This window comes from Protomyctophum bolini (genome assembly GCF_963924005.1).
Source record: "Protomyctophum bolini genome assembly, chromosome: 11".
In the NCBI taxonomy this organism is placed as follows: domain Eukaryota; kingdom Metazoa; phylum Chordata; class Actinopteri; order Myctophiformes; family Myctophidae; genus Protomyctophum; species Protomyctophum bolini.
In genome coordinates, this window is record NC_137872.1 from 27,098,969 (window position 1) to 27,124,450 (window position 25,482).

Sequence of the window (25,482 nt, forward strand, 5' to 3'; positions counted from 1 at the left end):
ACATCCACAATGGTATGTCTCCTTACTTGTTGCGTTCACAGAATATTTGTCGCTTTGTATATGTGTTGCTCACACGGGTGATGGTGATGTCATCAAGCGTACGTCCGTAGTGACGTGTGTCGGAGGCGCGGTGGCCGACGGGGGAGATTGAGAAAAAAAACCCGACAACAAAGCTTTGTAGCTTTGCATCTGGAAGTTGAACTCAGCTTGGCTTCAATGTGTAGCTTCGTATCTTTTGCAGCAGCTACAAACATCGGATTTGCTCCACGTCGCTTCCCTTGACAATGAATGGTAGACTGTATCCATCTGCCCGTGTGAACGCACCATCTCTGTCTCTCTCAGTATCTCTATGGCTTCCTCTCTCCATTTTCTTTCCGCCACTACTATTACTTTACACACACATGCGTGTGTGTGTCACTCTATTTTTAGCCATTAAATCCAGGTCTTCTAGCAGTGACCTGCATCTGCTGGCCTCGGGCCAGCTTAACCAGAATATACTGTATTTGTGTACGTGTGTGAGACTGTGTGTGTGTGTGTGTGTGTGTGCGTGTGTGTGCGTGTGTGTGTGTGTTTCTTTCATGTCTTTCAGACACTGAAATTACACACGTCTCATTCAAAATCAAGAGTGTCATTGTTGCATGAAGTATATCTAGGTGTGTACTGTATGCGGGTCAGTGTGTGTGTGTGTGTGTGTGTGTGTGTGTGTGTTAGTGTTGATGTGAACGTGTGCAGTTTTTGTGCGAGTGTTCATATACGTACATTATACTGGTACATACTGTACAGTACATATTTACATGTGATCTTGCAGACTTGCATGTGCACACACACACACACACACACACACACACACACACACACACACACACACACACACACTTTGTGCTGTCAGGCAAAAACCTTGTAACGTAATTTTTAAAATGTAAACAAAATCAACCTCACAACATGTCGCATGGCGTCACATTGTGAGCTTGTACATGGTTTTAAACTGGATTAAACGGGATCGCGATTTTTCTTATTTTTTGTAGGTTTTCTGAGCTCAACTGCACCCAAAAAACCTGAACTTTTAACATTCAGTAGATTTTCTGTGGTTGAAATTGATGTCATGAAACCGCGGATAATAAATATTGAACCAATGAAACGTATTAGCACGAGCTTGTGACTAAATAGTTAATACTGTAGTAGTACTGTGGATCCACTGGAACACGGGTTATTTTAAATAGTTAATACTGTAGTAGTACTGTGGATCCACTGGAACACGGGTTATTTTAAATAGTTAATACTGTAGTAGTACTGTGGATCCACTGGAACACGGGTTATTTTAAATAGTTAATACTGTAGTAGTACTGTGGATCCACTGGAACACGGGTTATTTTAAATAGTTAATACTGTAGTAGTACTGTGGATCCACTGGAACACGGGTTATTTTAAATAGTTAATACTGTAGTAGTACTGTGGATCCACTGGAACACGGGTTATTTTAAATAGTTAATACTGTAGTAGTACTGTGGATCCACTGGAACACGGGTTATTTTAAATAGTTAATACTGTAGTAGTACTGTGGATCCACTGGAACACGGGTTATTTTAAATAGTTAATACTGTAGTAGTACTGTGGATCCACTGGAACACGGGTTATTTTAAATAGTTAATACTGTAGTAGTACTGTGGATCCACTGGAACACGGGTCATTTTTTACATGTCCTAAAAAGCAACACTTTTGGACATAGGTTTACACCCGTCATTGACGACTTGTATTTGAGCTCATACCTACCCCCTCCACATGGAGATTGTGGAGCAACTGAGCAGGAGGGGAAATGGTTATGTATCCCGAGGGGAAATACCGTATTGTGCCGGTAGCCATGCAGATTTATAATGAGGCACGCCGTTGGCTGCTCAGCTCGTTAAATAGTCTAATTGGCTCTGAAGTAACAACAGCTCATTGCAGTAAGGACAGATCTGACTTGGTTAGCCTACTTTTTTTCTCTTGTCCTGCATAATGCATACTTTGTTGAGGGTGTATACTGGAAAACCTCATATGTCCAAAACTGTTACTTTTCAAGGTTTAAGTTTTAAAACAGCTAGAAGTAGCAGAACCACAAGTTCAAATAAATCACGTTGTGACATTTCATGCTCTTGTGCATCAAAAGACGGTGTAGTATGATCAAGTACCGTAGGTCGTTAATTTACGGGGGGGGGGGGGGGGGGGAAATATGGAGATAAGGTTTCTGCCCAACAGAAACAATATTATACAGTTGTATATTTACTCCATTATTGATGGTGCTTCTTTTGTGTGTGATGTACTGCTCTGCTGTACAGTACATTTTCTTGCCCAGAAACTGTATCTTAACTGCTGGACTGCCCATGATGACTGGATTTCCCTCGCGGGATCAGGAAAGGTCTCGTCCTATGTTATCTCATCTTATCTTATCTCACCTTGCAGCCCTCACAGGCGCTGACTCCGTAGTGATACCCGGACGACTTGTCCTGGCAAACGAAACAGGGCTTGTAGATGCGAGGAGGGGGAGGCGGAGACGGGGGGCTGGGCACCAACAGGTCCTCCCCCGAGCTGCTGCTTCCTGTCTCGATGGCTGCGAGAGAAGAAGAGAGAGGAAGAGGAGGAGACGTTACTACAGGAAGGACTCGATGGCTGAGAGAGAAGAGGAGAGAGGAGGAGACGTTACTACAGGAAGTAGGGGCCGAACATCCACGTGAAGACCATCCTTCCTGAGGGAGCTAGCTAGCCACCGTTTGTAATTAGACAGACAGACAGACAGACAGACAATTCAATTCAATTCAATTCAAAGGGCTTTATTGGCATGTGAAAACAGACAGACAGACCAATTAAAATATCCAGATATAAAGGGTCGTCTTATGGGATAGCCAAGGAAGGAACCACTCAATGTCTCCTCAAATCTATGCCAAATCTAGGATGTGATCAGCCATAGGATGAGATTGTGTCCTGCGCTTCCTACGGTAATGAGACAGTACGGAGAAGACCAATATTTCCTCCCCAAAATACCAGAATTACCTAGGAAGCTTCTTTGCAAATAAGATATCTTGAGATAACTTTATGAAGGTGCTTTTGCTTGTGCATTTCTTAAATATATATTGTTACGGCGAGTCGGCGACCAGACGTCCTGGATTGGATTAAACTGTCCCGGTTTCAAGCTTGGTGTCACCGAGACGACCCGGCCAATATCTATTAAACACAATAATTGTCCCAGTTTTCACCACGGTTAAAATAATAACACTTGCTGCTTAGAGCTAGATGTTTACCATGTGCTGTTCTGTTGGAAGCTACGGTCACTACAGTTCTAAACAAATGTCAAGAAATTGTCAAAGAAATACAAGCGCTTCACTTTGTGCAGCGCTGTGAGTTTGTACATCTGCTATTTTTGAAACTGTTGAAAAATCTTCCAAGTGTGCAAACTACTGATTTAGAAGGAATTTTGTAGAATCTTCCTCCGGTCTTGATTAGGGGTCCCAGTTTGGATTTTTGAAAACATGTTCACCCTCTGTACTTTTGGGGGGTTTCTACTTAATTACAACAACGTTAACACACACTGATGTCTCCACACCAATAAAGCTCTCCACGTGAACTCAGGGGAGCAGAAGGACATGAAGAATGGTGACATGGACAGAGTGTCCTGTTTACAAAGAGAGAGAAAGACTGACTGAAGGCAGGGGGGAAGGGAAGGAGAGGCAGAGGAGACACAGGGAACGGACATAAACAGAGAAAGGGAGGTGGGGGTGGAGAGAGAGAGAGAGAGAGAGGAGGCCAGGTTTTGTAAGCTGTAAGCAAAGTGACATACAAGTTGCTCTGTCTTTATTTCCTTTACTCGTGCTTACATTTCTTAGTTATGATTGTTATAAGTTGACACTTGCTTTGGCAATGTGAACGTATTTTTTCCTATGCCATTGCCAATAAAGCTTCATTGGATTGGATTGGATTGGAAGGAGTAATGAGAGAGAGGCAGTCAGCTGTGCAGTTTAGTACTAACCTGGACAGGGAAATGTGTGCTAGAGAGTGTGTTGGGGAGGGAGAGACTTATGTATTCTATGCAAGTGTAGGGTATGTGTAAGTACGTGTGCGTGTGCGTGCGTGCGTGTGGAAGAAACTCCCATCAATCCCTGATGTAGAGGCCCCCTGCTGAGCCGTATTTCTCTACTAGCACACACCATCCCTGTAAGCCACCGTTTCTCCTGTTCCCATCACTCCCCCACCACACACACGCACGCACTCACGCACGATAAAATAACACACCAGAGGTGAGGACTTTAGCCTTGTAAACTGTAAAGGACTCACACCTGCAGAGTACAGAATGTGTATAGTGTCAACACTACTACAATATACAGGGTCAGCAGCACGTTAATTAAACAGTGTGACACACAAGCTTGTATGTCTGCTATGTTTGAGTATAAAACAATGATTAAAGTGGCTAAAATGTCAAAGGACACAGATCCGGCTTTAACGTGTTAAATGCTAACATGTAGCTGCTAATTCACAGCAAGTGGATAATAGCTATGTGTCGATTCACTATGGTATTTCTGAAAGACTGGACGTGACATGGTAGCTCAGAGATGCTGCTGAGGGAAAGATCAAAATGCTTGAAGCACTACTTCACTGGGTTTAGTTTGTCCCCTCCATTGTGTTACCCTACCTACAGTACTTACTACACCTGTGGTTGTCAACCTGTGGGTCGGGCCCCACTGGTGGGACATGAGGGCCTTTTAAGTGGGGCAGTGGGGCCCCCAAATATTTGGCAAAACACTACGATTTTAATGATAATAGAGAGTATGCACATGCATGATTTTCCCATCAGGACACGCCCCCCTCATCTAGACTGAGTGTCAAAACATTGAGCAGCATGGAGTGTTGGAGTTTGGAAGTGCTCGTTGGAAATCACTCAACCGTCCTGCGTACCACCTGTACCAAATGTCATATAATGCAGGAGGCAGCAAAATGTTGTGTTATTGAAAACAAGCACTTCCAAACTCTGACACTTCTTATATAAAATAATCAAATGCAGGGCATTTCTTGACAGAAAGTAGTTCATAACGTTTCTATGGTGGATTTGTATGAAACAAAAAGCTTTTCGTACAGCTGCAATGTTGGTGAGTTTAACATTGTTTAATGCAATCAGACAGGACTTTTCTGTTTGGATGAATGGGCAGGCAAGGCCAGAAATTTGTCTTTTGCCACTCAGTGGGCATAACTTCCAGGTACGATGATGCGCATACCCTCTCTATATAACATCAATAGAAAAAAAGTGACAGAGGGCATGCATAAAGTGAGTGGCAAATCTAGTGGCAAAGTGAGAGGGAAAGTGATTTTCTTTTTTTATGCAATCAGATATGACTTTTCTCAAAGCCAGAAAATAGTTCCAAATCCATCCGTGCCAAAGTAGCTGATCAACAAGCGCCACACAAGGTATCGCCGTATGATGCGATGCGTTGTAGATCTGCTGTTTTTCACCTGTTGTGACCAGGACGGGCACGGCAGGGTTAACGTGGTTAACCCATTCTGACCTGAGATCAGATTCATACGAGGTTTCCACTGGACACACACTGGTCTGATTAACCCATTCTGACCTGAGATCAGATTCTAAAAATGTCAGTCGTTCTTCGAATTTTTCAAAAATAGCAGACCTACAAGCTCGTATCGCGCCACTCGGTGGCGCGATATGAGCTTGTAGATCTGCTATTTTTCAATAGCTAAAGCATAACATGATGCAAACACCAAAATGGGTGCCCGGTCAGAATGGGTTAAGTGAGAGATGAGAGCATGGCCTGTGGATAATTCAGGTCAGGTGTTTTCGATGTGGAAATGGGATCATGGGGTTGTTGAGCTACAGTGTAGGGCTGCAACTACATCCATTAGCTCGGCTTAGTGATGATTATATTGATGAGTGATGACCATGATGACCTTGTCGGATAATCGAGAAGTGTGGATTCTTTATGTTTGCATGTCTTAATATTCTATTCCAACCACTTCAGCGTTCGTTTATTATACTGCGAGTGGGGAATGGACTTTGCGTTTGTGTAAGGACACACTGTGATTGGCCAGTGCACTTGTGCAAGGATACGCTGTGATTGGCCAGTAGGGCACTTTGAGTGGCAAACGCAAATGGGTGACGGCCAATCAGATTCGTCTGGAATATGGTGCGGGACATTGAGGGAAAATAATTGAACACTGAGAGGGACGAGACTAATGTCCACGCAGTGATATTAGTATTGCTAGACGAGGCTAGGTGACAGCGCCACCAGGGGGATGTGGCGAGGGCTATGGTGGCTGTGGTTGATATTAGTATTGCTAGACGAGGCTAGGTGACAGCGCCACCAGGGAGATGGAGGCGAGGGCTATGGTGGCTGTGGTTTTATTCTGGAACAGACATATTCCTCTCACTCTCTGTCGTCGTGTGATGAAAGGAAGGAAGGGACCCTGGAGAAATAATCCCATGACCCACTTTAGAGTCCTCTGTTCAAGGAACCAGGTTCTTAACAGCATCTCTCCATCCGCCACCCCTCCTCCTCCTCCTCTCTCTCTCTCCCCCCCCCCCTCTCTCTCTCCCCCCCCTCTCTCTCTCCCCCCCCTCTCTCTCCAACCCCTCACCTCTAACCTCACATACATTACACACAGGCAAGACATGCACACGCACAAACACACACACACACACACACACAATACAGGCACGTACGCAAACACAAATCACAGGCACATGAGTGCACGCCGCACGCACACACACACACACACACACACACACACACACACACACACACACACACACACACACACACACACACACACCTCCCTTCCCCCATGTGCTAGTATCCATACCAGACATTCCTCAGTTCAGGAGAATCAGCTCTACTCTACTGCACTCCTCTGTTTAGAGAGAGAGAGAGAGAGAGAGAGAGAGAGAGAGAGAGAGAGAGAGAGAGAGAGAGAGAGAGAGAGAGAGAGAGAGAGAGAGAGAGAGAGAGAGAGAGAGATAACGAGGGGGTTGAGAGACAAACTGAGAGAGAGAGAGAGAGAGAGAGAGAGAGAGAGAGAGTTGGCTTAGATTTAGTAAATATGGTGTCAGTCGTATAGACTAAGCCTGTCTTTCTCTCTTTCACTATCTCCATTCTCCAATGTATCCTTCTGGTTTGTCATCCATATATCACTGTTCTGCTAAGCCGTCGCTCTCTTGTTCCTTCACTCCCCCTCCCTCTCTCTCACCCTGCCTCTCCCCCCCCTCCCTCCCCCTCTCTCTCTCTCTCTCTCTCTCTCTCTCTCTCTCTCTCTCTCTCCCCATTTCGTACACTCTCACCCTCCCTCTGTCAGTAGTGGAAGACGTACTATGATTATTTTAAAGTAAAAGTAGCAATACCTAACAACTTACATCTTACATACTGCAAAGTAACCGTTATCTAAAGTTCTAAAATGATTGTAGTACAGTTAAAAGTACAATATTTTCCTCTGAGATGTAGTTGAGTAGAAGTATGACCACCGTGGGTCCCCGAGTGCCCACCCTTAAGTATCAGGAAAAGTTTACTAAAGTAAACTGGGGAAAAAAAACCCTAAAACATGTACTTGAGCAGTAGTAGAAAAAGTACTACATATTTTTACTGCAATATAGAAGCACTCTGTTACAAGTACAAGTCCGGCAATCAAAATCTACTTTTGAAATCTAGTTAGAAAGTAATGGCATGAAAATAAACTTAAAGTACCAAAAGTAAAAGTACTCATTATGCAGAATGCCCCGTTTCAGAAGGTACCATTATGTATATAAAATGTATTAAAATCTGTAGAGTGGCTATTTTCAAATAGCCAAAGTTTAAATAGGCCTGAAGTGGTTAATTGCGCCTGTAGGTTGCAGTTTACTATGACAACCTGCATTTCATGTCAGTCACACTTCATGTCAGTCAGTCCGTCAGTCACACCTCGTGACACACTCCATATATGGCCGTCTCCATTATGAAGATCACGACACAGACCTCATCAAACCCTGGATAGCCATACATGGAGAAGACTGGATCATCACCTAGATCTGCATATATGGAGCCGGCCAGGAACTCTACATCTGACCTCACGGACACCATATTGATCTCCATATATGGGGCTGACCTGTTCTCCATATGTTTATCCTATCCCACCCGTGCTTCCTCTTCGATGTCTTCCTTTTGACCGATACCTGTCCATTCAAACTCTAGATGCCGGCGAAAACTAGAGTTCTCAACAGGCCCGAAAATGAAGGCCTAGCCATACCTGGGCTGGCCGAGGCCCCGCTTGGACTTACTAATTAATTAGCACACATTTTACGCCCTATCCGGCCCGAAAAACATAAATAAAAAGAAAAGAAGACAAATAAAGTCCATATATGGGCATTCCCAGACCTGTTGTTTTAGCGAGGTGGCTTCTTTCCCTCAGGGCGTCTTACTGGTCTATGTTTTGTGATAGTAATCCAAATCTACAAAGTTGTACTTTGTAGTGGAGTGAAAAAGTACAATATTTGACTCCAGAAATACCCCAGTAAAGTACCTCAGAATTGTACTTAAAGTACAGTTTACTTGCCACCACTGTACTAGAGTACAGTGCTTGAGTAAATGTACTTAGTTACTGTGCGTCTCTGTGGTCTGTTCTCACTGACACACTAGCCAACAGTTCCCCGAAGCACTGTCTGACCTCATTTATACTCATCTCATCCCCCTCCATATCAACACTCTTATGATCTCTCTCTCACACACACGCAATCTCTCTCTCTCTCTCTCTCTCTCTCTCTCTCTCTCGATAGTTTCTCTCTAGACACCCAAACCGCGACTCTTACCACTTATAAGAAAATAGTAGATCACAACACGTTGCCTGGTATATTGGCCATTTTCACTATTTCATTTTTAAACTTTTTATTTTATTTTTTAAACACAATTACGCATGATATTTTGATGGGAGACAATTATTTGTGTGCTTAGCAAGCACACTATAATGACTGCACTTTGCATGATATATATACGTCACAACAAGTACTATTTTCATCGTGGTGAAAACCGGCCGGGACATGCTTAGAAGTGACTGTTGAAAACCGGGACATGTGTTGGGCCTCGGGACACCTTGCTTGAAACAGAGACAATTCCAGAAAAACTGGGACGTCTGGTCACCGTATCTCTCTCTCTCCCTCTCTCTCCTCTCGGGTCTCACAAAATTAGCCACTTGAACCCCAGCATCCGTATTCTGGGGGAAAATAGGGATTGCCTTGCGACGCGTTGTGAGTTTATAGATCGACTACTTTTGGTGAAGTCGTTTGGCATCCAGTGAGAAAAGGAAAAAAGGTACAGTTGCATCTCATCATGTCCGTTTGACTAAGTATAGAGGGTTTAAGTCAGTGGTTAACCACTTAAGCCCTATATACTTTATGGTACGACACATAGTAGAGATAGTGGATCTACAGGAGAATATGTTGCAGCTTGATCGTTTGGGGGCTTGCAGATCTGCTATTTTTAAATTAAACATACATGTTATGTTATCAAACATAAATATCAAACATATCAGATTTCCAAAAGGCAATGCATGTATTTAATCATATCCCCACCAGGCCATGACCAGAAGATGATATTAAAAGCAGAGATATGGATACGTCCCCTGTCCCCCTAGCAAATCATATGAGTGATTGTCATAACTCATGGAATGAGTATATAAATAAATACATTCGAATGCATGGTTGTACATGTTGACTGGGACAACAAGGTTACAGCTTCGGCATACAGAGGACACAATGAAAGTGGGACCTGCTTTTGTCTATAATAAAACTTGAGCACTTGCACCTGCAGGGTTTGATGTCAAATTAAGCTTTCATGGCTATATTTACCGGTATTTAACCCATCCTAGCTAATCATCATCATCATAGATTATTTTGGCTGTTATTTTTGATCATTTATCTATATACGCCATCTATCTAGCCGCCGTTCGTTCATGTAAAATGAAACTGATGGATAGGTTCATATTTACCCATCGCACACTGTCATTTATTTTAATAGTTCAGAATGTATTTATTAATCCGCCTGACCTCTGTGTAAACAAAGGCCATACTGGGGCAAAACGCTCCAATTACAGATTAAGCCATAATCCGTTTAAGGATTAAGACATGCCACTTTTTACCCCCCTTCACCTTTCTGTCTCATTTCATTTATTGCATAACAATTTTATTTCAGCCAGGGGCCGTTTCCATTAACAAGGTTTTGACATTCTGATATGGAGTCCCATTTCCCTTCAAATGACTGAGTCAGAAAGGTCACCTCCTGACATCATACACCTTAGTGAAGCCCAAAGAAGAAGAAGGAGTGTGACAGAGTGACAGAGTCACAACCACAGAACACTGGGGGTATTGGTCAGCATGACTGGACCTGTAATGATGGGAAGGTTACGGCAAGAGCTAAAGTGCACTCACTCACATACAAGTCTTTGGGTACGCTTGAACGGAATATGGATGATATGTTAGGGCTGGGAAATATGAATATTGATATCGACAGCGATATCGTGACTGATCGTCTGGGATTTGTAATATTGTGAAATGGCAAAAGTGATGCCTTTTGCTGGTTTCAATCATTATTTATATATACTTTCTAAAATTGTTTAAAATTGTCCAAAACTTTTGAAATTCATACAAGTATTTGGTCAAACACATGATAGTTGATTTTGCTCATATAGCCCAGGCATATGATAAGAAATGAATAAAAAAAAGCAGCAGAACTGTACTATCTCTCACCCATTCTCAAAACCGCAACAGCTGTGAAAACACTGAGCTCTTAAATTGTTCCAGGTAGGCCATATAGGCTCGCATGCTTGCTATGACAACATTTCAAAGGATATCGTATGACGTTTTGAATTGCATTATTAGTCTGTCCTCAATTTTTTGAATCTAGGTTGTTATTCCATCTCGATGAAACCGGCAGCAGCCTGATTCAGCAGCAGCTGTGTGTGAGTTCAGGCGTACTGTAGCTTAGTTTGAATGTACAGTAAGGGTAGAGACTATGCTACAGTATGAACCGGTTACACCAGAGTGAGTTCCAATGTAGAGATAAGATATAACGTAAACTTCACATCCACCCTCTACCAAGTATAAAATCATTCCTAAATCAACTGTTGACATATCCAGAGCAGTTATACAATGGGGCGGCGCGCCAAAAATAGCTGATCTACAAGCTCTCATTAACTTGTCACAATGCGGTCAGTGGTGACAAGTTGACATATTACACTGGCCCCACTGAAAAGTTTTATTTTTATTTTTCATGATTATCAGTGCTTTAAATGAGAAAGACCAGCCTCAAAGTATGTTACTCATTATGAATTGAAAGACTATTAAGGGGACATTCCTAAATTCTTGTAGGCTACTGTATGAATACCAGGCTAATAAATTGATGTGAAACAGATTATTGTATAACACACATTCATACACATTCATACACAGAAATATAAAATATTAATAACTGTAATTATAACCCCTTAATGTCATTGCTAGGATAGCAAAGAAGTTGTTAATAACCTGCTACTTGATGTCAAAATGTTTTGACGAGGAGCCCTGGAGAGCCCCTAGCTTCACTTGAGGGCACGAGTTTCATTTTAACCACATGAATGAACCCTAGCGTGACAGCGTCCCAAATTCTCTGCATGCCATAATGGGAAACCACAGGCAAAAATAGCAGATCTACAAGCTCACAATGCTTTTGCAAACGTAAAATAAAGGGGACCAAGTACTGACCCCGGTCATCCAAGTAAAGGGTTTAAGCGGATTCAATGCACGTCGCCCACAGACAAAAGGATCATGTCAAGTGTCACCATTTTGATTCTAGAGAGTCATTAATGATGGTCCAAGTAAATAACGTTACCAAAGGGGATAGCTATAGCTATAGTTAAAAATAATAAGTTACAACCTTTGCTTTAGCGCCGTTGACATAACAACACCCTCCCAAACTTACACATACACTACATTGCAACAGGCTGCTGGGTTGGGTCATTGATAACAAGGGTTGTGGTCAACAATGTGGAAGTACACAAACACTGGTGCGCTCAATGGGACCAGCACTCATTACCAATATAACAACCACACATCAAAATCACTGGCAATCACTGCTCACCCTGTGGTTGCCAGATGGCCACACTGGAGTTGAGGAGACGTGGTCATTGTCTTCGGCTCGGTATCTAGTAACAACCGTCACCGAATTGAGGAAGTTGTTGGGTAATTCAACAATGTTTCTTTTATTTGGAAATCGTAGAAAATTCTTAGAAAATACTACATAGGCTAGAGTAAAAGACGTCAAAAACATTGTGTAATATAGTGTGTCAACTGTACGTTTACACTGCTTTTAAAAGCAGCCTGTCCAGGAATTCAGTTGGTGTTATTCATATTACTGTTCAGAATCACCATTTTAAAGATGAAGTTAGTCAACTATGTTTAGGGGCCACGTCATAATGGTAGAAATTCGTCTCCGTCAGGTGGAAACCTCCAAAACTGTTATTTTTCAGGATTCAACTTCAAAAGCATCAAAAGTGGTCAAAATGTGTCGCTCTGCGTTTCGATCTTGTGGATCTTCTACTTTTGATGCTTTTGTGTAATGCTGATCAAGTAGGGCGCTAATTTACTCAAAAACTGTAGTGATAATTGCAAAGGTGTTATGTTGCGTTTATGTAGCTTTGTATCTTCATGTCTCTGAGCTTCCATTGATAATGAATGGTAGACTGTATCTTTGTATCTTCATGTCTCTGAGCTTCCATTGATAATGAATGGTAGACTGTATCTTTGTATCTTCATGTCTCTGTGCTTCCATTGATAATGAATGGTAGACTGTATCTTTGTATCTTCATGTCTCTGTGCTTCCATTGATAATGAATGGTAGACTGTATCTTTGTATCTTCATGTCTCTGTGCTTCCATTGATAATGAATGGTAGACTGTATCTTTGCATCTTCATGTCTCTGTGCTTCCATTGATAATGAATGGTAGACTGTATCTTTGCATCTTCATGTCTCTGTGCTTCCATTGATAATGAATGGTAGACTGTATCTTTGCATCTTCATGTCTCTGTGCTTCCATTGATAATGAATGGTAGACTGTATCTTTGTATCTTCATGTCTCTGTGCTTCCATTGATAATGAATGGTAGACTGTATCTTTGCATCTTCATGTCTCTGTGCTTCCATTGATAATGAATGGTAGACTGTATCTTTGCATCTGCCCGTGTGAACGCACCTTTACGCTGTAGGCCTAGTCTGAGTAATGTCCAACATCACAGAGTCTCGGCTGTCAAGGAGATTTAAGCTTCATGTTTACAAACATTGCCGGGTGCGCACTTTAGGGGGCAAAACCGCTTTGACTGAACCGCACACGACACACTCTAATCAGCTGTGTGTGATTAGAGCCGCCTAGAGCTGTGAGCCGCAGTGCGTGACCACGTGACCTTAAGTACAAGTCTGTCTCTCAGACTAGAAAGATGTGTTCCAGATAACGATGTAAAGACTGCTGCGTTGTGAGTGTGACCCCCCTAGTTGAGCAGGAATCCCAGTTTGATCCCAAATTGCAAAGAAAGCACAACCTGCTTTGTAATATTGCTTTTGATGTGTGTTTGAGAATATCACTGAGGCCGATTGGATACTAGTGTTGGCAATCAGAAATCGTTATTTTCATTTAAGAACGAACGGCACAAATTATGGTATGTACTGTAGACTCAGAGACATTCATCTCTATCCCTTTTAGCTCTACTGACTAGGCCTAAGATATATAGTTTAGAATAGTGGTTTTATCTCTACTGACTAGGCCTAAGATATATAGTTTAGAATAGTGGTTTTATCTCTACTAACTAGGCCTAAGATGTATAGTTTAGAGCAGTGGTTTTCAACCCTTTTATCTTTACTAACTAGGCCTAAGATACCGGTATATAGTTTAGAGCAGTGGTTTTCAACCATTTTATCTCTACTAAGTAGGCCTAAGATGTATAGTTTAGAATAGTGGTTTTATCTCTACTAACTAGGCCTAAGATATATAGTTTAGAGCAGTGGTTTTCAACCCTTTTATCTGTACTAACTAGGCCTAAGATGTATAGTTTAGAGCAGTGGTTTTCAACCCATTTCATATCAAGGTCCATTATTTATTCAGCTTTTGAGCCACGGACCGCCCTGATGACATTTAGCCTCTCAGACCCAAAACTAAAGAATATGTTGTTCTCGTTGGATAAGATTTTGTCCACAATTCCATGCTGCATTGATGTTGGTACCATTAGGAGAGATAACAGGCAAACGTTGATCAAAAGACCAATTCTTCTACATTCTCTTTGTGTCGACTTCTTGTAAATTCAGTAATGCAGATGTTTAACAATAATGTAACTCTTGAGAGCATCGAATTAAACTCAAAAGTTAAATACTTACAAGGGTCCATTTGGTTATCAAATCAGTCCATCATTTAGTTGGGGACCACCTGGAACCTTCTCAAGGACCACTGGTTGAAAACCACTGGTTTAGAGTAATGCATTCTTAATAAGAAACAAAATGATTGCATGTGTGCAGTAAAAAGAAAGAAAATTATACATATAACCAACAATATAAGACAGGCGCTCATGTGGTCCCTTTTCACCATGAGGAAAACATCCCTATGCAGAGTTTATGACCTTTTGAGTGCTGAGGAAGGTCTCTTCTTACACGTGTTGATAACATTAGCCCACTCAGAGATAAGACCTTGAGGAACTCAACAAAGCATAGATCTGCCTTGCATTTAAGCCCCAGGCTAAATTTAGCGCAGAAAGCAAATTAGCCGGGCTTCCTCGTGCTATCTTTATACCAGTAATTAGTCCATAAATAGATAGCGGCGTGGACGACGCCAACACTACTTACACAAGGGGGGATCTTTCAGTTACGTTGATGGTAATTATTGATTGTAGTCGGTACTCAAGATTATTGAGGAGGAGGGCTAAAGGTTGGTTTGAGATTTAGAGTGGACTTGTTTCACCTCTCTATCCCTATCTGTGACATCTGCGTACAGTTGGCAATATCAAATCAGGATTGCAAAACAGGTGGTTTCAGTCCAGGAATCTGAGTGGCCGCGATACTCATCTGAAGACATATTGATAAGGCCTCCAAAGCACTACTAGCCTTTAGTTGTTGCACGTACTCATATTCATGGAAATCGATAGATAACTTCATTGATCCCGTGGGAGAAATTCAGGCGCTAGAGATAGCACACAGCAGTAAAAAGTTACAGATACAACAGGGCAAAGAAGTAAAATCACTAGACACGCTCAAACTAATGTGAATAAAGGCCACGGGTGCTACATCTAAGTAGCAAACTACAGTATGTTTCTGCTCTCTTTTTTTTGAAACTTTTTGAAACTTTCACTTTTCAACTATCTAACAAAGAAGAGACGAATAATGAAGAAAAACGTTTCAGTCGGTGGCCTACACGTGTTGGCGTGTTAGCTGAATACAATCCAATATACCCTTAAGGAGGTTCTTTATTGTTATTATCAGCAGCACACTAGTAATGACAACATATGCACAAAGTAGAGTACTTTGTTCTACTTAAGTAGCACTGGCATGTCAAGAACTTAAACTGCACAACTTAACCACTTGCTTGGTATTGGTTATTTTTGGCTAATGTTAACCGCAGACAACATGGCTGATGGGGTTCAAGTGGCATTAGCATTAATTATACAAGTCCACCTAAGCTACAATACGTAAGCTTCATGTCCGTTGTTGTCTCACACTCGCCTGATGATGGAGAGGTGTTTGCAACAATGTCCGAACTACTAATACGGCATATCTAGTGTCGGGAGTGTATCTATGTTCCCCGCTTACCTAACCCTAAACCTAAGGTAATTGGGGAACATAGAACAGGAGGAGCATGGGGATGAGCTGTCTAGTGTCCAGTCTGATGCCTTTGACATGGTCAACCCGTCGGTCTGTGACATCCGTCTACATTTCTCAATTGAAGTGTGTGCACCTCTGCAGATGTTTTTGGTTATGCTGTACAATATGCTCTATACAGATTGGTTAAAATAACCTTTTATTCATTCATGTTGTTGCTTTAAAGGAACTACCCTATTGGCCTGAATATAAGACTACGTTTTTTTCTAATGGATAAAAACGGGGTCATATAATCATATTATAATCGGGGACTAAACTATTTGATATTCATTCATGTTCTTTTTCCACAAATGAAAAATGGGAGTCAACTTATAATCAGAGTCGTCTTATAATATTCGGCACAATACGGTATTATCCAAGTATTAAGTACCACTTAATTTGGATTTCTGCCTAGATGTGGACTTTAGCTCAGTTTGCACACACACACACACACACACACACACACACACACACACACACAGTGATAGGCAGACAAAGGCATGCCTTTCCAGAGGACTCTGTCTAGGACATATGAATTAATAAGCAGTTTTCCAGGCCTGCTGTTTTAGCATTTAATTATCTGATGACACTGCAGAGTGTGTAACGCATACAGGTGAATGTACACCAACACACACACACACACACACACACACACTCACGCACGTGCACGCACACACAGAGGCAGCTCCGTTCCCCTTTATACACACTCACTCTCAGGTCAAACTTAGCCAGTAGACCCTGACATTCCCAGACAAAGTGTGTGTTGGTATGTGACAGAAATGTGTGTGTGTATATGCGTGTGTGTGTGTGTGTGTGTGTGTGTGTGTGTGTGTGTGTGTGTGTGTGTGTGTGTGTGAGAGAGAGAGAGAGAGAGAGAGAGACAGAGGTCAGTCAGTGTGCAGAACTGATGACTGGGCAGCTGACACTGGAGAGGAGAGGAGAGGGAGGGAGAGACAGAGATATAGGTCAGTTCCCAAATGTCTGTGAGTCATTGCTCTGGATCACACCCAATCACACACACACTCACGTCGTACACACACACACACACACACACACACACACACACACACACACACACACACACAGCTATCCCCAAACCCACCCCCTGCCTGAATGCCGGTGGAGCAATAGCTGAGTGTGTATGTCCGTCCTGTGTCCATCTGGCCTATGTGTGTGTGTGTGTGTGCGTGCGTGCGTGCGTGCGTGTGTGTGTGTGTGTGTGTGTGTCTGGGTACATGGAAGGCCTTTTTATTGCAGTTTGACCCTTGAACCTGTTCCACTCTCCATTCCAGTGAGGCACACACACACACACCCAGGGTGGGGGGGGTATAGGGTCTCCCTATCTTTACAACCATAGTTTATGAGCACTCTCCTCTGTGTTTCTGTCTCTATTTAACTTCCTCTCTGTTTCTTTCTCTTCTCTGGCTGTTGAAGGAGGGTCTCTCGCCCAGCTTCCCAGTCACCCCCCCCCCCCCCCCTCCCACCCCCCTCTCTCTCTCTCTCCCAGCTATTTCTTCCTCCCAGACTGATACAGTCAAATACGAAGTTACGAACACACATTCGCAAACAAGCAAACAAAACAAACCAAATCAACACAAGAATGGCTTTCTGTCACGCTACATTTACTGTAGCTGAAGCTGAGATTGGGATCAGAACTCTACTCTACAGAGATACAACCGGGCCACAGTGTGTGCATGCAGGCCAGGCATGGAGGGCTCGACAAACTAACATGGACACAGCTTTCTTTCACCCTGGTGTGTGTCCCCATTTGATGCATGTCATTATAGGCTTTCCTATACTATATACTGTATGTGTACATCGTCTCTGTCGGGTACAAAACTGTTACTTTCCAGGATTCAATTTCAAAAACAGCAAAAGTAACAGATCTACAAGCTCAAAACGCACCGCTTCGCACCGCGTTTCAAACTGGCAGATCTGCTCCTTTGGATGCTTTTGTGTGACACTGTAGTATTATGGAGCGTTAATTTAGTAAAAAACAATCACATAAAGTCGAACATGGAGATAAGAGGTTTCTGCCCAACAGCAACAATGATTGTTGATACTTTGGCTCTTTATTTTACTATTTTAGCTTGTATTATTCTTTTCCTATACCATCTTATTTAATGTTTTATTTTATTTTGCTATCATCCACACTGATGTGGAAGCTTGAAGCACCAGACTGTCAGTCTATAATGCTGTGTTGTGTGTATATATGTGACAATGAACACCTTTCCCATGAACAGACCACAGTTGTGTGATAAATGCTGGTGAATGGTGCATTTATATAGCACCTTTATCCAAGGCGCTTTGTGCATTGTGCATTACATTCACCCATGCACACACACTTTCACACACCGATGCTGGAGGAAACCATGCAAGGCACCAACCTGCACATCGGGAGCAATTTGGGGTTCAGAATCTTGCTCAAGGACACTTCGACAGTCGACACTAACTCTGGGGGAGCCCGGGTTCGAACTGGGAACCTTGTGGTTCCCATCCGGTCACTCTACCCCTGAGCCACTGCCGCTCAGGGGTGTGTATTACATTCACTATGTGTTACACACACCTATGCGGTTTCATTGGGTTGGTTAGAATCGGTGCGCAAGATTACGAACAGTGCAAACTATTGTTCTCTCACACTAGTTAATACCACGTTAGGCAAATTATAGGCTATGTTGAGATATCGTCTGACGCAACCATGCTGAATGAAAACAAGAGGAAATACAGAGACCCAATGGATAAAAATGTAAACGAAGGGGTCAAGAACAACAAGATGAGAAGTTAACATTTCATGCTAAATGACAATCAGGTCCGAGAGTGGCATCTTTGACCCAGAACTGGTGTGTGATGTGTGGGACCGGGTTCTATCATATGCATACTGTTACACTTCCAAAACATGTTTTGTGATTTATAGGGAAATATAGCCTAGTATAATTTAGTCCGTTAATTGGCAAGCCTGTTTTATACCTGGTGCTGTAATGTAGCAGTGAAGAGACTAAATGCTTCGCCTCTGCCAACAGAGTTTAGCCTGTGTTTTCACCCCAATTGATTTGTTTGTCTGACTGTTGGCAGGGTATATCCAAATGTTGTTATCAGATTAAACTTAGTGGACAGTTTGGTCATGAGGCAAGGAAGAGCTGAAGGAACTTTCTGCACTGATTCCATTCAGAAATGTATCATCAGGTATTCATGGTCAACTGGTGGCCCCCCACCATCACTTAATGCGGCCCGCAGATTAATATCAGAATACTGATATAGTATTATTATTATTACAATTCAAAACATGCAAACATGACCTGCTTTAATTACTTCAGTCTATGTAGCTTAATAGAGTATTAAAATGTTATTGTTTTTTTTATGTCCAATACGTTTCGTTCATAAAATTAACATAACTACAGTATAACTACGCATTTGAAATTAAATAAAAAGGTTACTTTTCAGGATTCCATTTAAAACAAAACAGCAAAAAATTATTCAGGATTTGAATTCAAATATAGCAAAAATTGCTGATCTACAAGTTCAAAATGCATCTCAGTGCGACGCGTTTTGAGCTTGTATAGATGTTTGCCACGACAGAAATATGCAATGTGGCCCTCTGCCAGTGAGTATGCATGTACAGGTATAGTGGACCTTTTGGAGTGAGTGTGGGAGTATAGTGTCCCTCTCCATCTTCAAAGTTTCCCACCCCTGAGGTAGGACACCTTCTGGTTGACCATATTAGTACAATAATATGAATGATTACATATATTTGGAGCAGAAAGTGCAACGGAATGGACACTACTGTGAGCTTATACTGCACAGTCTGCACTGCCATCTTTATTCTACTACATCTTCAGAGAGAGTACCGACATAAAGCTTACGGATTGTACCTTTAATGGCCTCATAAAAACAAGATGCGTTTCCAGCAACTGAACAAATAACCAAACCGTGTAATGCCCAACTATTCGACACAGTATACAAATTACATAATCTTGACAACTGCATAGGACTGGCAGATGAACTCTTGGGTGTAATACAATTTCTCTAATAATCAGATATTTTTCCAAGAGTGGCTGATAACTTTAACCCATTAAAAGCACAAAATCATCAGATTCTGTCATTTTAGATTTTAGCGTTGGCCAAAATAGCAGATCTACAAGCTCACAGCGTAACACGAAGTGCCAGACTGCAGGTTTGCACATGTGCTATTTTTCAACATTTTTGAAAATGTTGTGTCTGATTTAGAAGGCATTTTGTAGAAATGGTCTTAATGGGTTCAAATCTGGTAGACACGTGCATTGGCAACAACAGTGTTTCCCAAACTTTTTCATGTCAAGGACCCCCAAATTGACACTAATTAGCCTGCGGGCCCCCATTTGAAAATATATGCCAATATATGATTTTCAATCATTTTAATTTCAAGGGCCCCCGGTTTCACCTGAATTAGGCTACGGACGCCTATTTCATGGCATTTCTATCTCTGGGACCATAATGTACACTACAGGTACATTGTAAAATCACTGTTAATTTAACTCTGAGTGTACAGAGTACAAATGTACAGAACCATAAGGGTCCATTTAGTTCCAAATTATCATTTAGCTGGGGACCCCCTGGAACTCCTTCAAGGACCCCTGGGGCCGGGTCCCCGGACCCCACTTTGGGAACCACTGGGCTACAAGAACAAGTAAATGTCAAGCCCAGCTGACAGTAGCACACAGACAGCTGTGTAAAGATGTTATGTCACTCCAACGGCATCAACTCAATCAGCATGTCTCCAGTCACATCAGGTGACTTTGGGCGGCTGTTTTATAAGGTCTGGGTGTCGTAAACACGACCCTATTGAACAGTGTTGCCATGTCTGCTTATTATAAGCATCTTTGGGCTTGTTTTTCTGTAAAGTAACAAATTGCTTGTAAATATTGGTAGTTGCGGGTGGTGTTAAGGCTTGTTTTTATAGTGTGCTAACTTATTTGGGCTTGCTTCCAATGTTTTTAATTATTGTTTAAAACAGTTCTAAAACATTTGCATGTCGAGGACACACTAAATGAATGGATTTCTCCACGGACCCCCATCCTGAAAAAAACAATATGTTTAAAATATATTCCAAATATTTCACTCTTTTCAAGAAGTATGGGTTTCAAGTGCTCATGTAGTTTTTGTATTTCGTAAACCTAGCTGCTTATTTCTCTCTGCCAACAGTGCTATTGAACCGTTGAAAGTACTACAATGATTTCTAGAAGAAGATCCATCTGAGGTCTGTCTCTGTCCACTCCTCCCATGCAGCCCCCACTCCCACTCCCACTGAGAAGCCCAGCTCCAGTGCAGCTTGCAGTGGGGTCTGACCCCACTGTCACCTTTGACCTACAGTGGGCCTGATGACACATTGCCGGAATCACAGTTGGGGTGGCAGCTCCCTCAATTAAAATGTAAATGGAAGCAGTAATTCACATGCTCTCCCTCTCCCCCCTCCCCCTTCTCTCTATAATATCCCCCTCTCTCTCCCTATCTCTCTCGGATTAATCTATTACTTTGGACCGGTTAAAAGAAACTTAAGAAAGTCCACTTTCAAAGCATTACATGTTTTAAAGTGAACACATAATATGTCATGGTGTTGTTGTTGTCAAGTTTCCAATTGCAACAAGTTGATAAAACAGTCTGAAAAAGCAGGTGTCAGATGGAGGGTGAATGACACTCTTGGTTGTCAACAGTGCTAAATGCTCCTCTACTTCTGGGGTCTGGGGTGCACTGCCACTGTGCCACAGTGCCACTGCTGGGAGCTTGGTAGCTAAATATGGGGTATCGTTTTTTATAGGCACCCTTAACCCACTGTTAATAGAAACATAATGTATGCATCTCCACAGTGAATCTATAGTGCGTTATAAAGTGACATAAAAAAGGCTATAGTACTACTCACAGTGGTTGGATCCGCTCCAGTGTCTAGCGCTCACCAGGGACCCTCCGAACGGCCTGCCGGGGAGACCTCCTCCGGACATGGACACCAGGCCCTTCTCCGGCCCGAGGCAGGAGCCCAGCCCCGGGGGTCTGTGGTAGTAGTCCATGCTCAGGAAGGAGCTGGGGCTCGGGCTGGGGCTCAAACCCACCACGTCCACGCTTTCGTACATCCCCAATCCCACGGGGAGAAAGAATTAGAGAGAGAGCAGAGAGAGAGAGAAAGAGAGAGAGAGACTCGCAACCCTCTTTGATCTTTTTTTTCTGTCAAAAGAACGAGAGGATCAAAGCAGCCCAGGCGGAGAGAGGGAGGGAAGATTTCACATCTTCATAACAGCCCGTCTCGTAGGATGGGAGAGAGGGGGGGGGGGGTGACCGGTCAGTCAGTCCGTCCTGAATGATGACCTCCCAGGGAACGTAGCCTACTGTGACAACAACTAGTTTGTTTACCAACTTTTTGCAGCCTGCGTGTCCGTAGCTGGATAAACAACAAAAACAGCCTAGTAGTAAGATGTGTTGGCGATTATGTTTGAGGGATAAACACAACGTGCCCCTGTGTGCTACAAGTCCATTCTGACCAGGCAGTGACCACTACTAGAACGCCCGAATCCGAGTGTCATTTAAGGGCGAATTAAACGTTAAAAAAAAGAAGAAAAAACGCCGCCGGGGTCAATTCAAATTATATTAATTCTAATTAAAAAGGTTATTCAATACGGTAGCTCAATGGCGCTTGTCGGCAAAACGCATACAAATGTATGTTCACTATGGTTGTGTTGCTAGACACTTCAATGTGTCAGAAACAACAACAGCACAATAATAATAATGTCCAATCCTATGGGAGCAGCAGAGCAGAGCTAAGCAGATCACTGTGGACTGGAGGATCCAGTGATCCACTCACTCAGCCAGTGAACAACTGAAGCTGTGCGGCAGAACGAATGGAGCCGCAACGCTACGAGTAAATCCCGTTTAGAGACAGAACAGAACCCCCCCTCCCCGGACACAAAACAGCCGTCAAAACGCTTCTCTCCACTTCAACTTCCCGACGATATCTTCCTTTCTGTCTGTCGCTGTCTGTGAACGTTCTTCACGATGAGGCAGATGGACTGAATATCAACACATAGTTTCAACTTCCCTCTCTGTCTTCTTGTTGTGAGTGAGTTGTTTAAGAGAGCGCGAGAGAGAGACTGAGAGAGAGATCCAACGAGGTTGTGTCGATGTCCTGTATTAACCTCTACCCTGCACTCGTTGGCTTCCCCCCACCTCTCTCTCTCTCTCTCTCTCTCTCTCTCTTTCTCTCTCTCTCTCTCTCTCTCTCTCTCTCTCTCTCTCTCTCCCTCTCTCTCGCTGACGACAGACGGTATCTGCACTCTAGCTCCACCTACCTGCTGCCTGTCATGCCTTTTAGTCAACCTTCTAAAATCTAAATACTGCTGCTGCTGCTACTAGAGTAGACTGTAACTGTTACTATTAAATATATTTAGTAATATTGCTAGTTCAATACAATGCAGATATTGACCTACTTATTTTACTCGCACATCAGGAGCCATTACCTTTACTAACACTATTGCTAATGTCACTGCTATTAATATCACTGCTATATTAGCCTACTAGTATTGGTTACTACTAGGTATTACAAACATTATTGCTATTGCTACTAATATTACAATTGACATAATTATACTAGGCTAGAGTTATTACTGCTATATTAACTTTGCTGTTTTAGTTTCTATATTAGTGCTACTATTACATAAATAATTGTTACAATTATTTTTACTATCTTGAGGACCCAAAATATAACATGGCACCATGTTATATAAAATATAACATGTCACCATGTTATATTCGCTTTTGAATGGTGTTCTCGTTCTCGATGACATATTAATTACTATTATGTACGAGGCCTATGGTTTTTGAAGGACCATAGCCCCTCCTATGTCCAGCTTTTAGTGTATGTAACCCACATTTTGTCCTAACACAAACATGAAATGCCATTGAAAATTAATGGATAATTTTGAGTGTTTGTGTACACACAAACATTGTGTAACACAAACGTTGATGACGAAGGTGACAAATTCAGATTTTCTGGAATTAGAGGATGTATGATGATGTACAATGATATATAAATATATATATATATATATATATATATATAAGAGCGCCCCTCACTTCACATGGGTGTGATTTTTACAATTAGGCCTACTAATATCACTGCTAGTACTAGGCTATACCTACATTTACTTACATCACAGATACTAGGATATCTATGCTGCCATTATTAATATTACTACCATTACAGTTACTAATATTACTACTATTACTCATTCTATTACATTCCTTACAGTACTGTATGTCTATTGTCTACCAATAGCCACAACTACTGTCACTATTAATACACCATGTAGCCTCTGCAGCTTTTCTAGACTGTAAATGTGTGCCTGTGTGTGCGTTATTATCTCCTAATACAACGCTCGCCCTAGGCGCTCGCACCAAACACTAATTTATTCTTACTAAGATGAAAGGACTGCACACACCACAAGACTATGCAATACTTTAATATATTTGGTGACTCTTTAGAACAGTGAGTGGTTCCCAGGCCTTTTATCCTTAGAACACCCCCTTCTTATACACAGTAAGATTCAAGGAGATTTTTTAAGGGTGGGTACTCGGGGCCAACCGGTGCGCCTGGTGCCCTGGGAGTATAGACCTATGTAATTTCCAGTATTCTGGTGCATTTAGGAAGTTTATTAGTTTTACCAGGCTTTACTAGCATAGGATCCATTAAAAGCTAAAAGTAGGTCTACAGAAATTGATCTGATGACTGAAGCAATTAAAGGGCCATCATTAATAATGACCACTAATTAGGCTACTTAAACGTGACTGTCTTTATGATTGCATTCGATTAAAATGTATCATATAAATCATTATATATACATGGGTGTATGTGTATCCTTTATATGGGACTGGACTTCATCCAAAAATACATAAAGTGACAGTATGGCAAGAGAGAGAGAAAAAAAAGAGAGAGAGAGAGAGAGAGAGAGAGAGAGAGAGAGAGAGAGAGAGAGAGAGAGAGAGAGAGAGAGAGAGATGGCATGCGAGTTATTTCAGCAAATAATTGCCTATTTTCACCTATAATGTTCCCCCATCATCATGGCATGCTCAGAATAGGGATGCTATCGTCGTCATGTGGTTTCATTTAGCTGCGTTATTACAGTACTTTACAAATTAGCTATGTAAAAAATTAAATTGTAGAATAATATATACTGCATGCATGGTGATAACACACAGGCAGAGACAGTGGGTGACAGCAAGGACTTATTTAGAAATGCTCAGGAAAATGTATGATGGTTTCATAAAACACGTTTTTGACTACCTTTACTCTAAACTCTCCATGTTATCTTTAGTGACCTCCCAGGGGACCCAGACCCTAGGTTGGGAAAAACTGCTTTAAAAGAGCAGAAGTAAACAGTTTAGTCTTAACGTAGATGTTGTGGTATGGTTAAATAAGGTTCAATGGGTGTTAACCTGTTAGCCGAGTAGTAGCCTGGGAGGCATACATTTGGGGTTCATGATCCGGTCGGGAGCGGATGATAACCTGCGTCATTTTGTAGTCTAAAGTTCGTAGTCATGGCCGGAAACCCAAACCCCAATCATAAATACCCCAAAGAATTCCCTGCATCATAATTTTAGAG

At 42.2% G+C, this 25,482-nt stretch overlaps 1 protein-coding gene across 2 annotated transcripts in view; it reads right to left on the reverse strand.

Annotated features, from left to right (window-relative positions):
- Nucleotides 1-22,923, reverse strand: part of LOC308324105 (retinoic acid receptor alpha-B-like) — a 38,833-nt gene extending 15,910 nt beyond the window's left edge. For both annotated transcript variants that reach the window (XR_013964880.1, XM_080776027.1), the window contains exons 1-2: nt 21,756-22,923; nt 2,433-2,587 (exon numbers count right to left, since the gene is read on the reverse strand). Coding sequence is in view for 1 of the 2 variants with exons in the window: in XM_080776027.1 (XP_080632153.1) it covers nt 2,433-2,587; nt 21,756-21,963 (363 nt within the window). In the remaining variant the exon portion in view is untranslated. The remainder of the gene's footprint in view (nt 1-2,432; nt 2,588-21,755) is intronic.
- Nucleotides 22,924-25,482: the final 2,559 nt, after the last annotated feature.